Source organism: Guillardia theta (assembly GCF_000315625.1).
Source record: "Guillardia theta CCMP2712 unplaced genomic scaffold GUITHscaffold_23, whole genome shotgun sequence".
NCBI classification, from domain to species: Eukaryota; class Cryptophyceae; order Pyrenomonadales; family Geminigeraceae; genus Guillardia; species Guillardia theta.
The window spans coordinates 326,790-342,857 of NW_005434651.1; the positions used below are offsets into that span (position 1 = coordinate 326,790).

General features: G+C 56.2%; 6 protein-coding genes across 6 annotated transcripts in view; 3 read left to right on the top strand and 3 right to left on the bottom strand.

Moving 5' to 3' along the window:
• Positions 1-2,377: 2,377 nt before the first annotated feature.
• Positions 2,378-3,949, top strand: GUITHDRAFT_68991 (hypothetical protein; the record flags this gene model as incomplete). The annotated part of the gene is made up of 3 exons (XM_005834957.1): positions 2,378-3,615; positions 3,661-3,772; positions 3,818-3,949. The coding sequence occupies 3 exons, from the start codon at positions 2,378-2,380 to the stop codon at positions 3,947-3,949; spliced, it is 1,482 nt and encodes a 493-aa protein (XP_005835014.1).
• A 128-nt stretch (positions 3,950-4,077) lies between these two features.
• sUbc14 (ubiquitin-conjugating enzyme Ubc14) lies at positions 4,078-5,336 on the bottom strand. Its single transcript, XM_005834958.1, has 8 exons — positions 5,121-5,336; positions 5,040-5,075; positions 4,852-4,918; positions 4,768-4,809; positions 4,552-4,607; positions 4,405-4,508; positions 4,285-4,362; positions 4,078-4,170 (listed from the first exon to the last, which is right to left on the bottom strand). Exons 1-8 carry the CDS (start codon positions 5,266-5,268, stop codon positions 4,096-4,098), a joined length of 606 nt encoding a protein of 201 aa, XP_005835015.1. The 5' UTR covers positions 5,269-5,336; the 3' UTR covers positions 4,078-4,095.
• Positions 5,337-5,830: 494 nt separating this feature from the next.
• GUITHDRAFT_106120 (hypothetical protein) lies at positions 5,831-7,156 on the top strand (the record flags this gene model as incomplete). Its single annotated transcript, XM_005834959.1, has 7 exons — positions 5,831-5,853; positions 5,903-5,984; positions 6,146-6,242; positions 6,412-6,489; positions 6,527-6,752; positions 6,832-6,925; positions 6,968-7,156. The coding sequence occupies 7 exons, from the start codon at positions 5,831-5,833 to the stop codon at positions 7,154-7,156; spliced, it is 789 nt and encodes a 262-aa protein (XP_005835016.1).
• A 1,561-nt stretch (positions 7,157-8,717) lies between these two features.
• Positions 8,718-10,090, top strand: GUITHDRAFT_68997 (hypothetical protein; the record flags this gene model as incomplete). Its single annotated transcript, XM_005834960.1, has 8 exons — positions 8,718-8,816; positions 8,864-8,940; positions 8,983-9,073; positions 9,117-9,547; positions 9,602-9,698; positions 9,747-9,830; positions 9,876-9,920; positions 9,962-10,090. 8 exons carry the CDS (start codon positions 8,718-8,720, stop codon positions 10,088-10,090), a joined length of 1,053 nt encoding a protein of 350 aa, XP_005835017.1.
• Positions 10,091-10,337: 247 nt separating this feature from the next.
• GUITHDRAFT_106122 (hypothetical protein) lies at positions 10,338-10,864 on the bottom strand (the record flags this gene model as incomplete). Its single annotated transcript, XM_005834961.1, has 5 exons — positions 10,338-10,393; positions 10,436-10,469; positions 10,517-10,576; positions 10,624-10,690; positions 10,734-10,864. The coding sequence occupies 5 exons, from the start codon at positions 10,862-10,864 to the stop codon at positions 10,338-10,340; spliced, it is 348 nt and encodes a 115-aa protein (XP_005835018.1).
• A 3,464-nt stretch (positions 10,865-14,328) lies between these two features.
• The window catches only part of GUITHDRAFT_69016 (hypothetical protein), a gene marked incomplete at both ends in the record, with an annotated part of 2,786 nt that continues 1,046 nt past the window's right edge, over positions 14,329-16,068 (bottom strand). Inside the window, 2 exons of the mRNA XM_005834962.1 lie at positions 14,329-14,796; positions 14,889-14,938. Coding sequence (XP_005835019.1) covers positions 14,329-14,796; positions 14,889-14,938 — 518 coding nt within the window. The remainder of the gene's footprint in view (positions 14,797-14,888; positions 14,939-16,068) is intronic.

Consider the following 16,068-nt stretch of genomic DNA (forward strand, 5'->3'; position numbering starts at 1 on the left):
CTGTTACTTGGTGTCTATTAAAACATACACAACGTCAGCGTCCCCGTCATAGTCATCACCATGAATCATCCTCCTCATCTTGCATCCGTAGAACATCCTTGGTCTCTCTTTCCTGACACTTCTCTCTCCTTGTTCTTCTTCAACATAAGTCTCTTCATTTCGTTCCCCCCCTCGCCCCCTCCCCCCCCCCCCCTGTCTTCATTCTTTCATACCACCGCCCCCACTCCCCCGAGCCTGCCTGGTTTTCCCTTTTCCCCGTACAAATAATCCCGCCCTCCCTTCCCGCTCCCCTGCCTCTCGCCGCGCGCCGTCAGCGAAGGAGGAGATGAAGTGAGCGAGGCAGCCGCTGCTGTCATCCCGACCAGTCGAGCATGGCAGACCCCTGGGAGACCAGCGCGACTTCCCGCGCGTCGTCCAGCCAGCACGAGGGAGGCGGGAAGAAGAAGCACAAGAGATTCAAAACCAAGTTCTCTCACAGCAAAGCCAAGAAGCGCGTGGGAAAGCACAAGCCTCCTCCACTACCTTCCCCGTCCCATGACGCCATGCAGGGTGAGGAGGAGGGCCCTCGGGCAGGGAGCTGCTCGGCAGACGCTCATGGCGGTAGAGGCTCGCTCGTGGATCGCAAGTGCTGGTGCACCTGCAGCAAGGACGGAAAGGTTTACACAGCAAGAATCCTACAGCAAGAGGGAGATCGGCTCAAAGTGCACTACATAGGATGGAACGACAAGTACGATGAGTGGGTCAAAATCAAGCGCGTGGTCCGCTTCTTGGACAAGAACGAGCATGCGGAAGGAGATAGAGGCGCTAAGAACAAGGTGGGAGGGCCCATGCGGTTCTCCGACCCTCTGCTCTTCTTCTGCTACGAGTGCTATGAGGGTGGAAAGCTGCTGAGCTGCGACTGCTGCCCGCGACGGTACCATCGTGAGTGTGTGGGGCAGGCGCTAGAGGCGGAAGAGGTCAAGGTCTCGAGGGATCAGGGTTGGGTCTGCCAGCTCTGCTCTGCCTCGAAGGGACGCCTCTGCTTCCCCGACCGCGTTAACAGGCTGCAACAAGCCTGCGACAAGTTCCACATGAAGCACGCGGTAGCCACCTTCGGCAGGCAGACCGTGCGAGTCAGCGAGGTGAGCCAGGAGGGAAGCGATGAGGTGGAGGGGTCGAAGAGAGGTGTGGAGGGAGGATGAGATGATAGGCAGGAGGAGGGAGGAGGCAGGTCGCTGACTGCTTGCAACAGCTGTACTCTCAGTGCGTGAAGAGCGGATTGACGGGCAGCCAACTCGTTCAGTTTTCAAGCGCGCAGGAGGCGATCGATTATCTGACCAAGATGGTAGATCAAGAATCAGCGCGTGGAGACTCTCCGACCAAACAGGCAGACATGCTCGTCTACGGGGCCTCGGCACTGAGTCAGCCGGGAGGAAGCGACCTCCTGCACTGCGACGTGTGCGGGTACAGCCGAGTGGAGGTAGGATGCAGTACCTGCCCAGCTGCCTTCCACCTGCGCTGCCTTAACTTGGAGCAGCACATGAACGGTGATGTGCCAGCTGACTGGCGCTGCCGCATCTGCCTGCATGAGGCGAGCTTGACTTCGGAAGCGATGCAGTCGTTCGAGGCCGTCCTCACCGCCGACGACCCTCTGCTTGTTCCCTCCATCGCCTCCTGCGACAGACCCGCCGTCGAGGCCGACGCTTCTCCCACACGTGCAGCCAAGAAAGCTCGCCGGGGGGTTGCAGAAGTCGTGCAGGTGGGGGAGGAGCTCAAGGATCAAGACCAGGAACCAGCACAAGTACTGGAGCGAGATCAGGAGGCGGAGGAGGAGCTGCCGAAGCATCAGCAGCTACCAGTACAACAGCAACAACAGGAGGAAGAGGGAGTGGAGGACGAGATTCAGCAGCTGGCAAAGCATCAGCGACAGGAGGAAGCTCAGCTTGAACACGTGCAAGAGCAGCAGGACGACGAACAGAATATGCGTGTGAAGCAACAGGATGAGCACGATAAAATTCAGGAGCAGCAGGGGCAACAGAAACGTCTGGAGGACTCAGTGGGGCCGGAGCAGAGGATGGAGGAAGGGACGGCGGAGCAGGGGATAGAGATGGAGGAAAACGAAATATGTGGTTTGGGTGTTTCTCGAGCGAACATGCCTGAGGAGCCTGTTCTATGCTGCTCGTGTGGCTTCTTCGAGCAAGAGAGCGTCCGCTGCGACGTCTGCTTCCGGTGGTTCTGCTTCGGCTGCACCTGCCTCTCGCTCCAGACACTCCCCGCAGGCTCTTTCACCTGCCCCGAGTGCTTGGGCATCGACCAATATGACGCGCAGCTCGCAGTGAGCATGGAGGTAGTGCGGAATCGCATACAGGGAGGGAAGGTATGCCTGCAGGAGGTGGACATGTTCGCACAGACAGTCTACGACCTGCTGGCGACGTGCGCGTGGAAGGAGTTCACGATCAACCTCATGGTTCTGATGCAGCTGGTGGAGATGCAGATCAAGCACAATCACCTGCCGACGGTCCTGCCCTTTCACTCGGTGCACTATCCTCTGCCAAAGGAAATCGTGCGAGACATCGCCAGGTCTCACAGCAACCAGAAGCTGCAGGACGTGATGCGAGCAGAGAAGGTGAAAGAGGTCGAGCTCAAGCTGTTCAAGGTCAAGGAGGCTCCTTCGTCTCCTCAGTCTCCGCCTCCTAAGCTCAGGATCGGCTACGTTAGTGCTGATTTTGTCAACCACCCAACCGCCGACCTCATGCAGAGCGCACTGCTGCTACACGACACAAGCAAGTTTGAGATCTTCCTCTATTCCATCACAAGGAACGACTCGTCCATGTACCGGCAGGTCCTGCAGCGCGAAATCCCAAACTTTCGCCTCCTCCCCAACGCCAAGAACGACAAGGCGTGCGCGCAGATGATTGCGGACGACGAGATCGACATCCTCGTCAACCTCAACAGTCACACTGCCGGTGAGAGAAATGGCATCTTTGCCTTCCGCCCTGCGCCCCTCCAGGTGGTCTACCTCGCCTACCCGGGCACGCATGGTGCCTCCTACCTGGACTACAACGTGGTGGACATGGTTGTCAGCCCCAAGGAGCATCGTGAGATGTACACGGAGTCACTGATCTACATGCCCCACTGCTACCAGACCAACTCTTTCCAAGACCTCTACCCTGAGATCCTCTCCTCCTCCTGCCTCCCTTCCCGCAAGGACCACGGCCTTCCCGAGCACGCGCTTGTCTTCTGTACTTTCAACCGCCTGGGGAGAATCACGGAGCATATCTTCCACGCCTGGATCAGAATCCTCAAGCGCGTGCCCAACAGCGTCCTCTGGCTCTACAAACACCCGACCATGGCCGTCCTCCGTCTCCTTCGCGCAGCTCGCGAGCAAGGCATCGACGCGACGCGCTTCGTGTTCGCAGGCCCGATGATGCCCAAGATCGAGCACCTGAAGCGACTGACTCTCGCCGACGTCTATCTCGACACACACATCTACAACGGCCACACCACAGGAAGCGACTTCCTCTGGGCCGGCGTACCCATGGTCACGTTACAGGGCGACACCTTTCCTTCCCGCGTCGGCGCCTCCCTCGCTCGCGCCGTTGGCATGCAGGAGATGATCGCGACGGATCTGGCGGGGTGAGGATGGGAGGTCGCGAGATGCGCCAGCTGACGCTATGGCAGGTACGAGGAGAAGGCGGTGGAGCTAGGCAACAACAAGGAGGCGCTGGAGGAGATGAAGGCGAAGCTCAAGGCGGCTCGGCTGACTGCTCCTCTCTTCGACACGGCCCGATGGGTTGGAGGCGCTTCAAACGAGGCGCAGCGAGTGACGAGGATGCAGGTTGGAAGCTTCGAGGACGCACTGACGAGGATGTGGGAGAGACACGCGAGGGGTCTCGAGCCTGAGGACATCTTCCCCATCGACCCCGGAGCTAAGCACAGGGTGAGCTCCCTGCCAGTTGCGGGGGTCTGAGACTGACGTGAAGAAGGTCCTGAGCGACTCAGACTCGAGCAAGAAGTGGAAGGAGGAGAAAGGTGACGCGTTCCGACCCGACGCCTCCGCAAGTCGATGAAACTCTCCCCTCCCTCCTCCTCACTTGGAATGCTAAGCGCTTCTTTTCACATTTCAAGGGAGTCGGCAACGCACTTGGAGACATGTTGCTTGTAGAGATTGAAGTTGTTGCGCAGCTCAACCTGGTTGGAACTTGAGAGGAGAGGAGGGGAGAAAGAGGACGAGGAAAGAGGAGGACGAGGAGGAGGAAAGAGGAAAAGGAGGAGGAAGAGTGAGAGGCTTCGTCAAGGTCAGACCGCAGCTTCTACGTTGGCAGGAGAGTCGTCGGTTGGGTCCGAGAGCATGGAGATGACACTTAGCACGATTGTCTCCACCTGCTCGCCAGCTCACGCCAGGTGTCAACCAGTCGCGCTCACCGTGTGGACGGGGTTCCACCTCATGCTCGCGAGCTCCTGCGGGTTGGTCGCGTCTTCACCGGGGGCATGGAGGATGGAGATGCAGACATCTCCGTTGCTGTAAACTGAAGCCAGCGAGGTCATGCGTGCCGCAACATAGTCGCACACCGTTGGGATGCCAGATGGGAGTGAGAAACTTCATGCTGGGAGGCTTGTCGGGATAACTTGAGACGAGAAAGAAAGTGAGAAACACAAAGATACATCCCTCATACCCATATACATCCCTCATACCCATATACATCCCTCATACACATATACATCCCTCATACACATATACATCCCTCATACACATATACATCCCTCATGCGCATATACACCACTCACTTCTCTGGAAACGACAACCTCGCACTGAATATTCCTCCTTCACTGCTGCAACGTCACCCCCGAGCGAGGAGCCGGTTATCTTACTAGAGGGAGTCCGGCGGCCCACTGATGCAGATGTTCCACTCTAACATGTTGGAGTCGTCGACGAGACCTGCTAGAGTCAGCACAAGAGGAGCGAGAGGCAGGATGAGGAGGGGAGAGGAGGGGGAGGAGAACAAGGAGTTGATGAACGTCAGTGAAGACGAGGACGAGGAGGGTCAGGAGGGTCATGCCTGCCGAGAAAAGCTCTGACGGGTTTTCCTGCAACTCTAGAGCAGCAGACTGAGTAGAGCTCTCCCTCCCTCTTCCCTCACCTCTCAACTGCATCCTCAAGATCTGCGAGCTTCTCAACCTCGTAGGAGAGTTTGCTGCTGGCGCCATGGCAAGCAAACCAGGTAGAAGAGCCAAGGAAAGGAAGCAGGCGAGCAAGAGCTGACAATGATCGACTGACCATAATGACATGACTGTACCCTCCTCTCCTCTCCTCTCCTCTCCTCTCCCTCCTCGTCTCGCTTCGCTTCTCCCGCCTTCGGAGGTTCTTTTGAGGGTCCAATAAATAAAACCCAGATTTTCTGTTCACGGACCTCAAGACTCCCTCCCCTCCCTCCCCCCCCTCCCCGCCTCCCCTTCCCTCCCTCCCCTCCCCTCTCTTCCCCCCTCCCCTCCCCTCCCCCCCTCCCTCCCTTCCTTCCCTCCCCTCCACTCACTCACTAGCTCACTCACTCACTCACTCACTCCCCCCCCCCCCCCCGACCCTCCCTCCCTGACCCTCCATCTCTTCCCCACCTATCTCATGCGACCAGCATGTCGCATGTTTCTCGTGCTGGCTTTCAGGCTTGCTGTGCTACTGGAGGGCGCAGGTCAGGCAGCAGCGCTGAGGGAGGGAGGGAGGAGCATCGGGCTGTTGGGCCGACACACCTTCAACGAGCTGCAGGGAGCAGGAGCGAAATGGCGGCAGAGCGCAAGAGGAGGAGAGGGGAGACTAGCGATACGAGGAGGAGAGGGGATGAGCTTCCTCCAAGCCATGGAAGAGACGATGCTTGACACGTGATGGCCTGCTGGTCCCCTTGGCTCCTGCTGAGCTACTGCTGCGCAGATCCTTGTGGATGTGTCTTATGCTCGCCTCCCTCGTTCCCTTCGTCCAGAAGCTGCTGCTGCTCGAACTTAACCTCACCCCGGTAGCCCCTGTTACTCTCCTGCTATCTCAGATGCTCCCTAAACTTCTTCCCCGTTGCTGCCTCTCCCCAATTCTCCCCCACTTGCCACCTCCTTTTCCCCCTCTCCCTTCCCCCTCTCACTCTCTCTCTCCCTCTCTCTGCATCTCCTTGACTCGCGTCAGATGTTCCTCGGCTTTGCCGAGGCTCTCGCCGTCTACTCGATTGATCGATACCGCGACAACTTGCAATGCAAGGACTTGCGAGCCCAGCAGGCAACCTGTGATGGGAGTGAGCGAGTGGGGAGGGTGAATGGTTGCAGCAGCTGGTTGAGCGAAGCAAGAGACTGTTTGTAGTTGGATCCTGCTGCTTCACCCTCCTCTTCTTGACCGCTCCTCTGGGAACGAAGGTCTCAACCTCTTGCCGTCTTGCTCATGCTGACCCTCATCAGCTCGTCTTCTTGGTGCACCTCTCGTTGGGCTTGCTCTACGCCATGCGGTTGCCGGTGCTGATCTCGAGCAGGAGCGAGGTGAGATCGTGCTGTCGTTGAGGGATGCTAACGCTAGAGGAGAGAACAACTTGGAGGATCAAGGAGCTTCCGTGCTCAAAAGCTTTCTTCGTCGCCTTCAGCACCAGCTTCATGGCCCTCTTCGCGCCTCTGGCTTATGCTAACTCTCGTCGTTTGCCGGCTGGCCCCGCATGGAGGGAGTCAGCGCAGGCCTTGACCTTGGTCTTCTTGATCTCCTTCTCCGTTGAGAACTTGCAGGACGTCAGGGACTTGGACTCTGACAGGTGAGGCTGCGCGCTTGTGCTCCCTCATGGACCTCCAAGTTGACACCAACGCCTCTACCTCCTCACCTCTTGCCGTCAGAGCCGCGGGAACTGTGACCCTCGCCCTCAAGTTGGGGGTGCGGAGAACCAAGTGCTTGCTGACGTCACTGTGGTTCTTGTTTGCTGCCATGCAGGTGACGATTGCGGTCATGTTGTTCCTGCTCATAGTGCAGCAGGTCCGCGCCAATGGAGCGAAGAGCTCGACAGTTCAGCTCCTGGTCGCCTTGACCGTCGTCTCCCTGACTTGGTCGCCAGTGATCATCTCGAGCAAGTTCTTCTACTCGCTGCTGCTTGAGAGCGTCTTCGCTTCTCCTCTGCTCTTCTCTCTTCTCCTCGACCTGCTCTCTTCTCCCAGTTACAAGTGATCCGCTCGGCCTGTGCCGAGTTCTACAGGCTGTTGTCCGGGAAAAGTTAATATATCTGGCCAGCCTGGAGACTACCCACCACCCCCTCCATTCACCTTTGACAGCGACTAGGGTGGTGCATCAGCTGTACCACCCCCTATAATTCCCACATATCCTGAGATATTTATTGGGTGGGGGTGGTGACGGAGCCGAAGAAGTCTGGTTGTCACGTCCCGGTAAGGTCTCGTGACTTCCTAATTGAGTTTTATAGTTTTTGTTGGAAATGGGGGGTAGGGGTAATCAGAGTACCTCATTTTGATCCATATTCAAGAGGCGTATTGGTGGTAGGGTACAGATAATGTGAGGGTGGTCTTGTGGCATCATGGAGGATTATCTGAAGATTGCAACTTTACATGGTTTGATTGGTTCAAACTAACCACCCCTACCACCAATATCCCAGTCATTACTACCCCTGATAATCTAGAATAAACCTAAAACATTGGTTTTCAATGTAGATTCGAACCCACCCCTGATCATGTCCTACCACCCGTACCTACTGGAAAACGCTTGGAACTACCCCCTATCATCCTACGTACACCACCCGTACCATGGTACTACCCCCTCCGTGGTTCATTGCTCAAGCTGATTTGTGAGCCCGCCTCACTCTCCTTGGTACCTGCGCTCACCGCGCCATGCTCTCGTGCTAGGGCTGCGCATGAAACCTTTCTGCGTGTTTTGTATGTTTGCCTCCTGCTTGCCTTGTTCTGACCTCCTCCTTCCTCTCTACCTGCTTGTTGTTGTCCCTCCTCCATGTCGTTCCTTCCTCACCTTCTCCTCAATCCTCATTTCCCCTCTCTCACCTCTTTCCATGCCTCTCCCCTCCTCCTGATCTTTCCACTGGATTACAAACCTTATCTGCATTCTTTAGCTTTTGGTTCCTCATTTTCTTCCGAAGATGCTTTACTTTGATGCTTTCTTGTATCACCCAAGGCATTATCGTTGTCTCGTCTGGGTCCACTTTACCCACTTCCTCTCATATTTCCCCAACAGCCCAATCGTTTCTCCACTGGTCTACCCTCTCCTCCCTCATTTCTTCCTTTCCGTCTCCTTCTAGTCCTTTTTTTTTTCGCGTGCCTTACCTTCCCCTGCCTCCCACCAATCCACCTCGTCAATATAACTAATTTTCGACATTTTTCTCACTATCTCTCAACCCCTGCCTCTCCCCAATGAGTCTTTCTCCGTTACCCCACGACTAGCCTATTTCATCCAGCTATCCCTTGCTCATGTATCCATTGCGATTGTTCCTCCATCTTGATTGTTGATACTGAGCTGGTATGTGTTCCCCCGTCGCTTCTTTACCTTCCAAGATGTGCATCTGCCCTCCACGTTCTCGTCTGCTGATATCGAAATCAATGCCCCTATCGCCTCTGTGTTGTTCGTTTCCTTGCCAATCTGTTCGTGTTACTCAACACAAGGATATGCAAGAATTGAACGATTGAGCAGAAGACATGCATCATCTTCACTCTTCTTACTGTGACGTTGCTTGTGAAAATTTGTGCGTAGGGCATATTCTGGCAGGCGCATGACGACGCTGAGGCACGTGAAGCCTCGAACGGGGTTGGACGAGGTGGTTGGAGGAGCTTTCAAGCGCAGAGTCTCTAGTTGGAAGAATCAGATTAAGGTCAACTGATGCCGTTCTACATCCTGAGGTGAAAGTTCGTGTTTCAGCCGGGCGACCCCAAGTATCCTCCAGAGAGAGATCGATACCATCTCTACATCTCATACGCATGTCCCTGGGCGCAAAGGTGAGATAAACGGGGGAAGAGATCGAGTCTGACATGGTGAAGGTGCTATGCCACCATCCTCTTCAAAGGCCTCGAAGATGTAATCAGCATCTCCATTGTTCATCCAACTTGGCAGTATACTCGCCCGGGACAGGTTAGACCGCAGGCGCACGGCGTGACTGACTTGATTGTGACAGGATGAGCATATTGGGTGGGTCTTCGGCGACCCGTCAGATCCTCCACTCACGAACCTCAACGGCTATGGCTCTTACTCTGCCGAGTTTTCGATTCCTGACTTCGTGAATGGAGCAAAATGTGTAAGAGACTTGTACGAGCTAGCAGGGGATACAGATGGGAAGTACAGCGTGCCGATTTTGTGGGACAAGAAGAATAGAACGATAGTGAACAACGAGTCAGCTGACATCGTTCAGTTCTTCAACAGCGCTTTCGACGAGTTTGCCAAGTATCCGGATGTTGACCTGTACCCTGAGGAGCTACGGGCTCAGATAGAAGAGCTCAACTCTTGGATCTACCCGTGCATCAACGATGGGGTTTATCGCTGCGGATTCTCTCAGACACAGGATGCATACGAGAAGGCTTTCGATGAGTTGTTCAACGCATTGGATAGGTCAGCCTCATGCTCCGGTCCACCCAAGACACTGAGTCTTGTCTTTACGCTTAGGGCGGAGGAACTGCTGAGCAAACAGAGGTTTTTGACAGGACCAAGGTTCACCATGGCGGATCTTCGCCTGTTCATGACATTAATTCGCTTCGATCCTGTAAGTGTTGTCCCACGTGATTGGGCCGAGAATCTGAGCTCTATCTAGGTGTATGTAGTGTATTTCAAGACGAACAAACAGCGGATCGACGAGTATCCGAACCTCTTCAACTACATGAAGGAGATCTACCAGGTGATCTGATCATTTGCCGCCACTGCCCGACATGCTGAGCCCGAGCAGATGCCTGCGGTCAAACCAACTGTAAATTTGCAGCACATAAAGGTAAGGTTGTCTCCATGGCCCTTACCATGACGAGGATGCAGATTCACTACCTGAGCTCGCACCCCAAGCTGAATTATTATGGGATCATCCCCAAAGGTAGAGATGTAGATCTGGATGCCCCCCACGATCGGCATCGCTTTCCGTACGAAGATTACAAGAAGAAGAGGTGAAAGAGGGGAGCTTATTATTGTTTCATTAAGGCTGTAAAGGGTTTGTTCAACAACCACCATGAATTCCACGCATTTTCGCCAATCTAAAGCGTTACCTAAAGAGCCTTGCTTTCAAACTCTCCAATGGAAGATAAGCTTTGACGCACAAGCTCTACCCTCCTCTCCTTCTCTCCTTCTCTTCCCAAATGTAAACTACACCTGCAAGGTTCTCAATCACAACTGTGTTTGGCTATCGCATCATAGAGCCTCACTTCGACCCACGGTTGCCTGACAGCAGCAGCACGGCTTGACGAATATCTTTTCCTGGGCTGGGATCAACGAGCAATCGGCTCAGAGTTCATGTACCGGCAAGCTCTACATCATCGATTCTCTTGATCACCTGCAGCAACTTTCACTTCACCACAAGCAACCATTTCGCTGCCTCACATCCCCCACGTATATAGCTCCGCTGAGGTGAGCCGGACCTCCTTGCACGAGAGCGACCACCTGCACCGCCACGTCAAGGCCATGGCTTGATACCAGAGCAGACCCACAGCGATGCCTTCCGCACACTCTCGAAACTGAAGCCCGACCCCTGCCTCTCCTTGCCCATCCACCGGCCTGCAGGCAGTGTCAACGTCCTCGATGGGCAGAGAAGCATAACCTGGTCGTAATCGATCCCTCGTCCGAGCTTATGCTCCTGCTACTTGACACGGTTTCAGACGTCTGCACGAAGTGGAGGTAGGGGTTCGAGTCAATGCTGCTTGACAGTACGAGATCCGCGTTCACAATCATGACTGAGAGCAAATTGCGACAAGATGTCAGTGCCTTGCTAACAGCAACCGCCTGTCATAATGATACAACTCAATGCCATGCATCATAGAGCAAAGTTTCAACAACAAAGAAGATTCTAGGGTAGTGAAAATAGAGATGTCGAAATTGAGACATCAGAGCAAAACCACAAAGATGAGACCAAACAAACAAGTTCAAGCTATTTGGTGACGAACAGAGGCAGCAGGGAGGAAAACTAGGCAATACAAACAAAACCGTTGCTGACGAAAGACCTTACAGCAAAGGAAGGAAAAAACTTGTCTGTGTTAGAAATTCACAGATAGCATAACATTCTTGCAACCAAGGAGAACAAACGAAAGCTGGTAAATTTTTCCAAATCGGTAGCGTTTGACTGAGAACAGAGCAGTCGGGGAGAGAAGGGTCAATCAAGCGAGGAGGGGGAGCAGGAGGAGCAGGAGAGAAGAGGGAGGAGGGAGGAGGGAGGAGGGAGGAGGGAGGAGGTGAGCAGGAGGGGGGGAGGGAAGGAGATGCAGGGGAACAGCATTGTCGTCGGGGGAAGCAGAATAATAATACAGGGGTAGGGTAGAAATCACAAGGCAATCTTTGAGGGGTAGGGTAGAGGGTATGGATTCGGAGGACAGTACGGGTACATGGGGGTACTTTCAACAACTCTTGAAGGGTGGTGGTGGTCTGTTTCTAGGGCAAATGGCTATAGGGGAAGGGGGGTAGTGAAGAGGAGTGTAAAATTTAATAGGTGATGGGGGTGGTGCAGGTTACTTGACGAGGTATGCCTATCAAGCTTCAACTTTTTCTAAGTCTCTCTCTAGGTAAAACCTTTATGTCGCCCTGTTTGTACCACCCCCCTGCTTTAGCACCCCCATTGAACCCTCTGTAAGCCAGTGGGGGTGGGGGCACTACTCTCGTTGTTTTTTTTGGTGAAAGTTTCCATACGGCAACTTTATTACTGGCTAACTTTACTCAAAGTTAAGTGAAATTGTTACCAGGAATGACTCACTCCGAAACAGTCGGAGAGCGCCGAGATCCGAGTGATTCTTGATCGGAATCTCAGTGATCGGGCCGCCGTGCCTCAGGCCCGGATTGTCCATTCAACACGGCCCGGCCCGGTTGCGGCAGTGCCCGCCGTCCGGGACGTGACGGTACGGTACCCAGTGGGGTTGGCCCGTGCGGGGCCGGCGGTACCGGCGGCCCCTTCAACCGTGACGTGATACCGATCATGACGTGAACACCCCGGCTCATACACGATAACCGGAGGCAGCCGACTGACCGCTGTCAGTCGCCGGAAGCGTCCGCCGCCGTAGGCGCCGGGCCGCAGCCTCGGACGGACGGGCCGCGGCCCGCCGGGCCTGAAAGGGCCCGGCCCGGCCGGCGGCCCGGGGGCCGGGCAGCACTGATTTGTTACGGTCGGCTGACGCTCAGAGCCTCGGAGGCGCTCCTGTCTGGTGCGAGGCGCATGACTCCCTGACGGAGCACAAGTTTGTTAGACTTGTACTATGCCAAAGTCACACACGGATGATATCACACGGCGACCTTGGTTGTAACAACGTGACAGACCGGCGGTTTCAAGTTGCTCAAGTGACCAAGTTTAATGCACACGACTGTATGCCGCGAGTAGTAGGATGTGAAACCCGGTTGAAGCATCCAGACATGGGAGGACCTTAGCAAGACGGCTAGGAAGGCTGACGGAATACAAGTTTGTTAGACTTGTACTAGTCCAAAGTCACGCAGCCGGCGGCGCAACCCGCCGGGCCCGGGAGTGATGGAGTCGTATGCCCGGCCAGCCGTGCCGCCGGGCCGGCTGAGTCCGAGCAGTTTCACCGGGCGGCAATGTAGTGCAGAGACGAAGCAGGGGGCCTTCCTAGCCGTCTTGCTAAGGTCCTCTCATGTCTGGATGCTTGGGGTTTCACATCCTAGCATACAGTCTATCTCTCATGTGCTCCTCAATTCTGGTTTCGTGTGCATTGTTTTTAAATTAAACTCAGTCTTGAGCAAAAACTGTCTTGTTACAACTAAGGTCGATGTGATATCTGCGTGACTTTGGCATAGTACAAGTCTAACAAACTTGTGCTCCGTCGATGAATCATGGGCGAGCCGTATGCCAGCCGTGCCACGGTGCGGCCAGTACGGTGCCTGATGACGCAGGACGCCCCCCGGCATCTGTGGTACACATCCCTGGCCCGGTTTGCGCGCTCTCAGCGTCGACTCGAGTCTCATCAGCACTTCATTCCTCCCCCTGCGCAGCGAAATGTGACCCCTCTTGTCAGATCAGCAGCGTGATATCCTCACCTTGCACAGCCGCAGGACACACTCGCTCAAGTCGCAGGCCCCATGATAGGGTCTTGCAGTCTACCATCTTCGCTCATTTTCCTGAGCGTGACCTGAGCCACTCTCCGATGCGCCGGTCTCGAGCTACTACCCCCTCAAGGCCTTCCCGCACCGCTATGCTCAGATGCTCGACTGCTATCTCCATGGCATGCCGATCTGCCAGTGTCCGACGGAATGTGATGGATGTCAGCGCGAGCTCGATCCCTCCGTTGCTGCCGCGTGACATCATCTCCAGACCTGCAAACGCCGATCCTCCAAGCTTCCCACGGCGCATGACAACCTTACTCGTACGATTCGGTCGATGCTGAACGAAGCTGGTCTTCAGAGCGTCATCGATACAGTGGGGGATCCTCGTTCTCGACGGCAGGTACCCTCCCATCCTCATGGCCGCATGCCGTGCAAGATGAAGGGCGATATCCACATCCCTGGAATCCGCGATCGAAAGTCTGAGCAGTACGAGGGCTTGATGGCGGACGTGACGTTGGTCCACCCTTACATTGGCAGCTCTGCCGACCTGACCAAGTGGGGGGAGGTCAACCTCGACGCCCTCCATGTTGCAGCGTCTGAGAAGATTCGCAAACATCGCGCTGCATATGCCATGACTACTCCTACTCGAGCGTTCATCCCTCTTGCCATCTCGACGGACGGTACCCTGCATCCTGACACCCTCCGCTTCATCTGGTATCTGGCGGACATCATTGCTCAGCGCTCGATGCCTCTTGAGGATGCGGCGTTTGGTCGGCACTTCGTGCCTGATGACGGACCTGCTGCTGAGGTCTTGACTGACAGTGGTCAGTCGGCTGCCTCCGGGTATCGCGTCTAAGGAATTTTATTCCTCCTGCATGCTCCTGCTGCTTGTTGCTTGATTGCCTGACCCTTAGGCTGCTTGTCTGCGGCTTCGCGCTTGGGCTGGCGATGCCGCGTCTGGGTGCCAGCAGTGCTGGTTCTTTTCGGGCTTGTGTTTTGTGTGTGATTGTGCAGCTTCTCGCTGTGCGCTGTGTGCCAGGAGGATTAGCTTGTTCCTGCTTTGTTTTGCTTGAGGCACTTTTTCCCTTCTGCCAGTAAATCCAGGGATTTTATTCCTCCTGCATGCTCCTGCTGCTTGTTGCTTGATTGCTTGACCCTTAGGCTGCTTGTCTGCGCGGCTGAGTCGCGCTTGGGCTGGCGCTGCCGCGTCTGGGTGCCAGCAGTGCTGGTTCTTTTCGGGCTTGTGTTTTGTGTGTGTTTGTGCAGCTTCTCGCTGTGGACTGTGTGCCTGGAGGTTTAGCTTGTTCCTGCTTTGTTTTGCTTGAGGCACTTTTTACCTTCTGCCAGTAAATCCTATGTCTCCTCTTAATCCACTGCTCACCTCGATGGCGGCGACGCCGCAGCAATGCCCAAGGACCGGCGTGACCCGACCGATACTCGGATGGGGGAAACATCCAGAGTGGAGCCGACGCGCCCACCGTGACGTCGGATGCCTTTGGAGAGCTCGACACCACTAAGGTGCCTGCTGCTGGTCCGAGCTCGCCTGCCCGGCTCCGATGCCGCACAGCCCCGGTCCCTGGGCATGGATGCGGCGTCGCCGGCGTCACGGGCGGTGTTGGTCTCGGCTACCGCTGACTCGGTGAGGACTTGATGCGTCACCTCGAGCGGTACCGTGCTCCTGTGCCCAGCCTCCCTCTGTCCGCTGCCCCCGGCGGACCCCCGGGCTTTGCGGCGGCGGCGGGGGCGGACGGCTCGACTGACAGCGGTCTAAGGGAGTTTCATCTCGGACGTCCCCATTCGCGCTTGGGCTGGCGGTGCCGGGTCTGCTGACGGACGCCAGCAGTGCTGGTTCTTTTCGGGCTCAGTTGTGTTTTGTGTGCTTCTCGCTGTGCGCTGTGTGCCAGGAGGAAGTTTAGCTTGGACCCGGGCCTTCTGCCAGTAAATCCGTATTACCTCTGTTCCTGCTTTGTTTAGCTTGAGGCAGTTTTTACCTTCTGCCAGATGATCCGCTCGTCTCCGACTCCGATGGAAGAACAACTTCGAGTGACGTTGGAGTCCACCCTTACATTGGCAGCTCTGCCGACCTGACCAAGTGGGGGGAGGTCAACCTCGACGCCCTCCATGTTGCAGCGTCTGAGGAGATTCGCAAACATCGCGCTGCATATGCCATGACTACTCCTACTCGAGCGTTCATCCCTCTTGCCATCTCGACGGACGGTACCCTGCATCCTGACACCCTCCGCTTCATCTGGTATCTGGCGGACATCATTGCTCAGCGCTCGATGCCTCTTGAGGATGCGGCGTTTGGTCGGCACTTCGTGCCTGATGACGGACCTGCTGCTGAGGTCTTGGCTCGCAAACGCGCCGCCACCTATCAGTCAGCGCCTCACTATGCAGCTGACGCTGGAGGCGCTCTTGTCTGGTGCGAGGCGCATGACGCCCTTGCGGGCGCAAGCACATCTCGCGAGAGCCAGAGGCCCGGACAGCTCCTCCTCGGACTCTTCGCCGGAGGTCTCCGACTCCGATGGGGGAAACACGTCGAGTGGCGCCGACGACCGGCGCGGAGCTGGCGAAGCGTCTCCGTCCCTCACTGTGACGTCGGGTGCCTCCGGAGAGCTCGACACCACTGGGGTGCTTGCTGCTGGTCCGAGCTCGCCTGCTTCCTCCCCGGCATCGGTCGGGTCACGCCGGTCCTTGGGCATTGCCGCGGCGTCGCCGCCGTCCGGTGACGGGCGGCTACCGCTGACTCGGCTACCGCTGACTCGGAGGCTAGCGAGGAGGACTACCTCGAGCGGTACCGTGTTCCTGTGTCCAGCCTCCCTCCGTCCGCTGCCCCAGGCGCCGGACCCCCGGGCAACGCCGGCTCCTTGTCGGCGGCTGCCCTTTCTCCGTCCGCG

What these genes read in the sequence shown, in the direction of transcription:
- sUbc14 (XM_005834958.1), bottom strand. Translation starts at nt 5,268, where the DNA reads ATGTCATTATGGTCAGTCGATCATTGTCAGCTCTTGCTCGCCTGCTTC. An exon ending in AGGTTGTCGTTTCCAGAGAA is followed by an intron (nt 4,608 to 4,767) that starts GTGAGTGGTGTA and finishes TCTCGTCTCAAG; the next exon opens with TTATCCCGACAAGCCTCCCA. An exon ending in GGTGGAACCCCGTCCACACG is followed by an intron (nt 4,363 to 4,404) that starts GTGAGCGCGACT and finishes GCTGGCGAGCAG; the next exon opens with GTGGAGACAATCGTGCTAAG.